The sequence below is a fragment of the Clavelina lepadiformis genome, chromosome 6 (assembly GCF_947623445.1).
Source record: "Clavelina lepadiformis chromosome 6, kaClaLepa1.1, whole genome shotgun sequence".
Taxonomy (NCBI): Eukaryota; Metazoa; Chordata; class Ascidiacea; order Aplousobranchia; family Clavelinidae; genus Clavelina; species Clavelina lepadiformis.
In genome coordinates this window covers 803,018-811,733 of record NC_135245.1, presented here as the reverse complement: position 1 = coordinate 811,733, position 8,716 = coordinate 803,018, and the positions used below count along the sequence as shown (strand labels likewise).

General features: G+C 39.0%; 1 protein-coding gene across 1 annotated transcript; it reads right to left on the bottom strand.

The window, feature by feature from the left end:
* Positions 1-3,606: 3,606 nt before the first annotated feature.
* Positions 3,607-7,259, bottom strand: LOC143462789 (somatostatin receptor type 2-like). The gene is made up of 10 exons (XM_076961071.1): positions 7,090-7,259; positions 6,866-7,010; positions 6,511-6,673; positions 6,257-6,438; positions 5,757-5,894; positions 5,418-5,685; positions 4,928-5,185; positions 4,734-4,846; positions 4,227-4,370; positions 3,607-4,152 (listed from the first exon to the last, which is right to left on the bottom strand). Exons 1-10 carry the CDS (start codon positions 7,220-7,222, stop codon positions 3,999-4,001), a joined length of 1,698 nt encoding a protein of 565 aa, XP_076817186.1. The 5' UTR covers positions 7,223-7,259; the 3' UTR covers positions 3,607-3,998.
* Positions 7,260-8,716: the final 1,457 nt, after the last annotated feature.

Sequence of the window (8,716 nt, the reverse complement as noted above, 5' to 3'; positions counted from 1 at the left end):
ATTTCTCGAACTCCTGTCCGATATACGAATTACTAAAAACCGAAGTCGAAAAATTGCGACCACGTCTGTCGTTTTCCCCACGTTCCACGTCAAATATTGTGACGTCAGCAATGAACTTTGACTAGCTGGTGAAAAATATTTCCCTGCATCGCCAAATTGTTGCGCTCCATGTGGTGGCTTTATCAGGTTTTATCAAAACAAACATTTGTTCATGGCTTAATAATTAAGGAATATTATCACAGCACCAGGCATAACTAACTGCAGTTTGTCATAAAATTTTATAGTCAATATTTCTATCATTATAGTTAGTCGGCAAGCATGTTGGCAACAAACATTAGTCGTGAAACAGCGTTATTTTGTTGACTTGGTAGTCTAAGTAGCGCTTTTAATGAGCTGATGATTTATCATCGACCCTGTCTATTTTATGCGAAGAAGAAGGAAGCGATAGTGCTTGCCATAAATCCATCTTTTTCCCACGTGCTTGTTTGACGTTGCAATATGTGCTCAAATTTAATAGCAAACAAAGCCCCTAGTGGCCTAGTCGGCCTAGTCGTTAGGTTCTTTAACATTTAACGACCTCTTGTGCTTAAACTATTTCAGAATTAAAACCGCTAAGTATCGCTCTTAAGCTATAAATGCTGACGCCCAGCAGCAAGTTTGGAGCATGGCAATAATGTTAAGACAAATAGCTCGGCATAGTTTTGCTGCACGTTGTGCGTTTAATTCCGGAACAAATGTGCCGGTTCATGCGAGTTCATTTTAAGTGATGGGAGCGTGCGTAAGACATCTGCATGAAAAGTCTTCTTCGGTGATGGATGATTTTCCGCGTTGACTTGCACATCCTGAAATAACTCTAAATATCTTGCTATTATGTGAAAACATCTTTACGTTTGTATCTAAACAAAGAAAATAGCAGCAAGACAAGCGAATAACCTTTATGGAAGCTTACGCTTACAACGCAGAAGAGCGACACCTACCGTACTATTCTGAAGACAATATACTCTAAACCAGGTCGGAACATTTGTGGTTTGCTGATGGTTGTCTTTCCACGGCGTCCATCTTTCTAAGATCGCTGGAAGTTTCTGTAGATTGATTTTCTGAGATCTGTTCGCGTCAGATCGCGATTCGACTTACCCCACTCGTTTGTGACGTCGTAATGTGAAAAAGGTCAGTTTGAAAATCTGCGAAGAATCAATCTGCAGCAGATCTCCAACATCTGCATCAATAGTGACGTCAGAATTAACAAATATAACTGCGTGGTAATACCAAATCAATCACCATGATTGACTCTGACCTAATCATACAGCAAACATTTCTGTTATGGAAACACCGCATCCGCACTCCCAGGTGCTTTTCTTTATTGTGCCCAGCTCTTTAACTACTGAAAATAAATTGCTCCGTTTTGATTGTCCTTGACTGTATATAGAGGGACCGTACAAGCCACTTCTCACAATAAAAGCTTTTCAAAATGCTAAAGGTAGTGGAATAGGAAAAAACGCTTTTTCTACGCATTAGTACGAAAGAAAAGAAATATAGGTTCATGGGCTCACGAAGGAGAACTCAAGACATACGACGCAATGTTGGTTTTAATGTTACGTTGGGTGAGTAATGTCGTATTGAAACGACTGTCGCTAATTCACCGGAAAAAATGGTGCGTTTGAAGCTATTTTTCACAGTTTCTCGCTTAAAGCTAACTTAAACGTTATAACATAGTGACCTGGACCTAATCAAAATCTAATTTGAAATAAACCCTAAATAGCAATCATCGACTTTATTCTAACTTAGCCACCTTTCTTTAATAGCGGGTGGCGTCACTTACTTACCGTGGACTGGTCACTCTCATTAAAAATAACACGGGAAGCCAAAAATGAGTCTGGAACAACGACCTAATACTGACAGGACCTAAAGACGTAGAATGACTCGCATACACCGCGCGTGAAGACAGAAGCGTGCAACCAGGCACAAAAAGACGTAATCGGCCTCAAGCGAACTAAAGAACAATCGCCTCGAAACACAGATAACACAAGCTTACCGGTATTCCTGTTATTTCGAAGCAAGTATTGCAAAGTTAGCAGCCGTTTTATATAAACTACCAATTGCTTGCTTTGATTACATTCTCAAAGTATTCAACTAAGAACTAGTCGTCTTTCCAAGTGTTGATAACTGTTTCAAAAAACTACAAATTAATGATTTGATCACAAACTTCAAAAAAAAAATCGATATAATTTGATCAAATAATGCATTAATTATATTACTACATAAAAATTCGTCTTATATGTAACAAATGACAGTGGCAGCAAATGCCATTCCATTGGACACTTCTAGTTTTCGTTTTCTCGCTTAATATAATTTTTTCGTAAACAACCTTCCTTTATAAACTCTTGCGTTTAGAGTCTAAATACTGTGATGTCTATTGAGGCAACATGATTATCAGGTCGATTAAGTTTACTCGGTTCACTTGGTCAAAAAAGTTTTGTCAGCTTTTTATCTGCTGGTCATTCTGCTAAGCAAGTGCTATTCCGAAATGACGTGACGTTAACGTGGAGTTAAATACCTCATCTCAAACGTCATCTTACACGTCATCTTACACGTCATCTCACGAATCGCAGGCGGCCACAAGTCCATAGAAGCCAAGTAGAAATAAAAATAATTTTACTTGAATGTTTATTTTACTACTTGTTCAAGAAGCACTGCAGGAATAAAGACCCACGATGAAATGCAGCAGCACATCACAGCACACACAAGCAATAATGTAAAAAACCCATCAAGTAAGATTTTTACTTGAATTCATCTGCAGATTTTTATTTGTTTGTGCATAAAAAAGCAAAATTGAGAAAGTGGGTTTAAAGAAAGATTTGTTAAAAGATTTTGGCATCGCAAGGGAGTCTCACCAGATTATTATTGACACAAACAAAATCTTAACCGACAATCTTCTGAGAATTAACAAATTCCAAACTCAACTGAAGTTAAAAGAAAACGTTCACAGCAATAGAAATTGTGGACAAGAAAAAATTGTAACTGAATTTGAATGGTTTAAATATCTTTGCTTTAACTATGTCACAACAAAAAGTGAGGCCAACACAAGTTATACCGCCTTTTGATGTAGATTGTTTAATGTTTTTATGTTGAAAATATGAATTGAAGTCATATTGAGACGACTCGTTGATAAATTTCCACTCATAGTTGGATGCATCATAGACTTCCACCTCATCACAACCAACCACATAAATCTTTCCATCTTGGACACAAGCAGAATGACCCCCTTCTGGGCAGAATGACCCCTTCTGGGCTTGGCAATAGATACAACAAAGCACCAAGTGTTTGTCGATGGATCGAAGCGTTCTACAGAAGCAGACAAAAAAGAAATTCTCCAACGTTTTTGTTTCATCAAATCTTCATGACATCATAATCATGGCAATGATGACGTCATATTCATGGAGATTTATGTTGTTTAAAACAAAACGAAGCAATACTTCATTTATCTTAACATCTTTATGATGTCACAAACACTGAGCAAGATTCAGTCCAAGGCTGTAAGGTTCTGATAAAACGACTAAGATGGTCATTGACTGTCAAATCAAACTGACAGCTGAACTGTGGCAAGTGGCAAGTGGCAACTGATACTTTATTGACATTTAGTTAACCCTTAAAGAAACAATCAATGAAATATATTTTGAAGAAATGTTGGCACAGATATTTTGATGAAACCAAAACAAAAGTGATTTGACCGACAATACATGACGATGAATGAACAAGTGCCGATTGTTTTCAAATTTAGATCACCAAATATTCATAAATTGAAATTATTTACATGAACCGTTGTAAGGGTTGACATATGTACGAACTAATGACTTTGGCCTAGGCCTAGGGTGAACAGAATGTGAGCAATAATTGAGTCATAATTAGCACAAATTCAACAAAAAATGGAAGATTAGGTCGGATCAGTTACAGCATTCAGTCAGCTTGTCCATGAAAAATGAGGTTTTATTACGTCACAATTAAGGAACAAAAACGTCATTTTCCCCTTTAAAGTTGTCGGCGTCGTCAAAATGGGGCGATTGTGGAGTCAGGTTGTTTGGAATTATTTCGAAATCTTCACCTGGTTGACCTTTGCCCTCAACAACATGGGTATTCATTTCGGAAACGTTGTGCCTGTTACGTCATAATAACAAACAATGAGGGCGACGTTAGAGATATATGAGGCGAAGATTGATAACGATTGAAACCTGTTGATCCTGGTGATGGAGGTGGCGGGATTGTTCGAGCTTCCCTCGCGGTGAGGTTTCTTCCTCCTCGTCTGGACGCTTCTTGCGAAAACTGATGAAGAAGAACTAGAACTTCCGCGCCGGAAAGATTTTCTCATCGCCATGCTGCGAAATATAAATTGTTACGTAACCACAAGATCATTTGTTATACTTGGAAAGAGCTTATTTGTTACGTGGTGTAAATACGTAACAAAGAGGTGATTCGACCCACGAGATCATATCTGCGTATTCATGAACAATTCCCGGTATTGCGCAATCACGTGACCAACACCTGTTTACTTCGTTTGTGACATAACAAAGTGAACAACAGGATATAGTGATGTCATAAAAAACATTTATTTAATGAGGTGCAGCATATAGGCCTAAATGGCTAAAGGCGACGATACATCGCGTGATAAGAAAATAATATCAACCAACATCTGATGTTGGCAAGACCTGAATGAAAAATTTGAAATTCTCTTTACTTACTCCCATCTTCTGGAGAACTTTGTGCCGAGGAAACTGTACAGATACGGATTCAAGGCCGAGTTGAGGTAAGCCAGCATGGCGCCAACTACCGGAAGGATTGTACAGATGTCTTTCTGGGATTAAAAGAAAGTGGCTATTGATAAAAAAACTTACATTTTATACCAGTTTAAAAATTTTCAACAAGAATAACTCACATTGTCTAAAGAGACTTTAATCCCAGCAATCTTTGCGAGATGGACGGCGTGGAAGGGCAGCCAGCAGACCACGAACGTCCCGACCAATATGGCACACATCACCGTCATCCTGGTCCGGTCCCGGTCCGATTTTCCGCTCGATTTACGTTTCCCACTCGGTTGTGACGTCATATAGGTTGTGTTGCTCGGGGTGCGGGTCATGCGGAATGGTCGGTTGGATATCCGGCGGAGAATCAATCCGTAGCAGATCACCAGCACCTATCAATAGTGACGTCATAATTGCAGAATTTATTTACTAATGAAAGCACAACAATCAACAATGACTGGATTTATTGAAACGTCATCAGAAAATGGGAACTGGTACTTTCCAGCAACACCTGGTTTGAGTTTGGTGATAACCACAACAAGAACAATAAGAGGAAAGCTTCAACCTGAATCAACACTTTCTGTTCTCGCGGAAAAACAAATAGTTTAACATCATGAGACTTACAAACAAAGGCACAAGGAACATGACGACAAAATTGAAGACAATGAAAGCTATCCAGCCCAAGGGGCGGTCCCAATAATGACAATTGGTGTCTATGACCTCATCCGGATCTATTTCGTAATTTGCTCCACCGAGCATAGCGTCGCTAGTGTCGTTGGAATCCTTCAATTTGTAAACTCCCTCGTAGTTACCGTATTCCGTGCTAGACAGTGTCACTTCGTCGTACCCGTTTAGGAGTTCTCCTACAAGCGCTGTCTTGTCCAAGGGCGTCCTGCATGCAGGGTTAAAGCTCAGTGCAGGGTTCGAAACCCGACATATGAAAAGTTAGATTCATGATCTCACTTGCAGTATTTCTCCGTTCCGACCTCTTGTGAACTTTTAACTGCAAATGAGAGACACAACTCGAGAAGGCCGCCGTCTTCAAACCCCTCCGCTCTGCACTGCTCGATGTGGCTCAGTTGCACCGATGGAAACTCGTATCTAGTTGAAATAGATTTGTTTAAAGTGGCGTGTAGTGGCGTGTAGTGGCGTGTAGTGGCGTGTAGTGGCGTGTAGTGGCGTGTAGTGGGTTACCATCTGCCAGGTTACTTACTCGAAACCTGTACGTATTCTCACTTAATAAATATGTAACCACGTGGCATCTAACTGAATTCATGTTTGGGATAAGTAACCGAATAAGCACCTAAGCGAGGAACCACGTGACTGTAGCTACACGGCAGTTTAACTTAAACAGGAAATAGATCGTTAGTTTATTTAAGCTTAGTGCGCCGGTAATGCTGACGAAATTCACAACGACATTGTCAACTGAAAATTTTTTATAGTTGGTTTCCATGGCAACTTACGAGCATCGACAATTTGGATTTGTTCCAATTTTGAAACTGAACATCATGACAGGAATGCAGAGTAACAATGACACGATCCACGTCACAATCGTGATTATTGTCGCCGCTTCCTTGCTCCGAAGTTTCTGGAAGATTCCCGAAAAAGTGTGACAAACCGCGATGTATCGATCCAAGCTCATCACCTAAAATTTTGACGTCATAATCGTAACGTTTTGAGTCACAATGCTAACATTGATTGCAAACAATGCATCTACCATTAGAAATAGGATTGATGCGTAGTAATTCAAGAAGAGGATCGTCTCCTTCGCCTTGCACATCCACTCCGGGAAGATCCAAGCGTGGTTCAGCTCCTCGCTCACTTTGAATGGGAGCGTGAGGAGGAAAATGGAATCGGCGAGCGCCAGCTGGAGGACGTACCTGGAAGAAAATCTACATCACTAGAAGAAGCAATAGATTGTTGTATCGTTTATTTTTCGTCATTGAATGTGCAGCAACGAAAAACAGTAGCAAAGCCCAAAGGCTTAAAACGTATATGAAGTAAAAGCGATTTGATAAAAATGACTATTGTTTAGCAAGACAGTCTATCGAATATAGTTGTTGAAAACTCACCAATGCGTGATCGACTTCTGAAATTCCTTCAAAACAAGAATGAGGAAGATGGCGAGCAGGTTGCCTAGCAACCCCACCACGCAGATGATGAGTGAGAGCGTCACCCTCCATACGTTCGTTGCGTGGTCGACGTTGCTTGCGTCGGCTGTAGAAAGTGGAAGTCAAAATGTGTCAAAAGAAATTTGAAATCGTTTTCAGAAACTACATTTCGCTTCTTACTCTACCTTCAACAACTATGTTATGCTCTTCGCCGCCGACCGGTTCGCCGAGATCGTATCCCAACTCACCAGGATGGCTGAAGTTAACGAGCCCGTAAACGTCGTAGGTACCATTGTCGTCATATAACGGGTAATTCATTTTAAAGGTGAATTTTTACCGAGTTAAAAGCTTATGTAAATCTGGAATAAAATTGTCCCTGTTAACTTGTTATAATGGACATGAATCTTTTCTACATATTTGTCTCGCTCTTCTCTACCGTGGTAAATAGAAATATTTAACATTGTTGAATATTTTGCATTGTTCAATCTTCTTCGAAGCTTATTTGAGAGATTTTGTCATTTAATTTGAAGCATTTTGTCTTGAAAAATCTTCAAACACCGCCACCCAAGTAACTTTGTGGCTCTCTCATAAGCTGCTTTCTTGTATTTTGCGCTTCTGAAAACTCAGTAATTTTTAGAGATATGCTCATTGTTTAGTCTCGCTATAGACAAAGCAATCCCAGTTTCTAGAATCTCTGAACGCGACTGGCGAAGAGCCAAGATTGTGCTTTGCTGTTTTTCATAAATCACTTCTTTGAATACATCCGGTTGATTATTGTACACCCATTGTTACGTAGCTGTTATTGCTTAGTCAGACAATTAGCAGATCTCGACAAAAAATATTTTTCATAGCTGGTAAATTGCGGACGCATCATAATTGTCGCTGTTTCAAAATGGGTTATTGCTTAATAACCAAATTTCTTGCATCACACAACTTGCAAATAAAGTAATATTTACGATTTGAAAATTTGTATTTTTAATTAAAACTCTCAGTGTTTCAACGACATATAATAACCAAACTAAACAAGAAAAAAGTTCTAGAATCTTCCACCCGATGGAAAAACTTGTTGACCGGTTGAGGGTTGTCAGCAAAATTAGACTTGAAAATATATTGACCAATCTCTAGACTCGAACTTCGAGGTCATCTGCTAAAAATTTCGAAATGCTGACTATCACTGAACAAAGTTCGTCTGTGACCTAACGATGGAGTCAAATTTTGCAGTGCAGCATACATTATGAGAGAACTAATGATAACAGTATGGCGTCTACTTCAACCGGTAGCCTATGACAACACTTCATCGCGCGTACACCTCGACAGGTTGTTGCTCACAAGACACTGAGATTTTAAAAACTATAAAACCCATTTTATGATGAATTTTATGACGTCATACAAGGTATAAAGTTAGCGTTTTATGATGAAGCGGTGAAATCATTCAAACATCTACCAGCTCTGATATCTAAGAACTTTTTGTAAAATTGTGTCGTTTGCAACATTTTCGTTTTCACTTCTACAACCATCATCATGCCCAAATTAAAACCCTTAGAGGTCCCTTAGAGCACTTAACCATTTGTGACCCAGAAGAATTGTAAAGGAAAAATAAACAATAATTAATCTGAAAATAACGTTTATTTTGTAAAATATCATTATTCATACCCAATGATTAGCTAATTTTGCAAATTTTTTCCAAGCAAAGTGCAAATTTCCTTTAGTTTCTGTTAAAATCCAAATTAATTTTAATTTATACCTGTTACTTTCACTATTCATTATTAAGTGCTTTATTCCGGATTTCAGACAGACAATTTAGCTGTTTTG

What these genes read in the sequence shown, in the direction of transcription:
- LOC143462789 (XM_076961071.1), bottom strand. Translation starts at nt 7,222, where the DNA reads ATGAATTACCCGTTATATGACGACAATGGTACCTACGACGTTTACGGG. An exon ending in CAGAAGTCGATCACGCATTG is followed by an intron (nt 6,674 to 6,865) that starts GTGAGTTTTCAA and finishes ATTTTCTTCCAG; the next exon opens with GTACGTCCTCCAGCTGGCGC. An exon ending in AATCCAAATTGTCGATGCTC is followed by an intron (nt 5,895 to 6,256) that starts GTAAGTTGCCAT and finishes TATTTCAACTAG; the next exon opens with ATACGAGTTTCCATCGGTGC.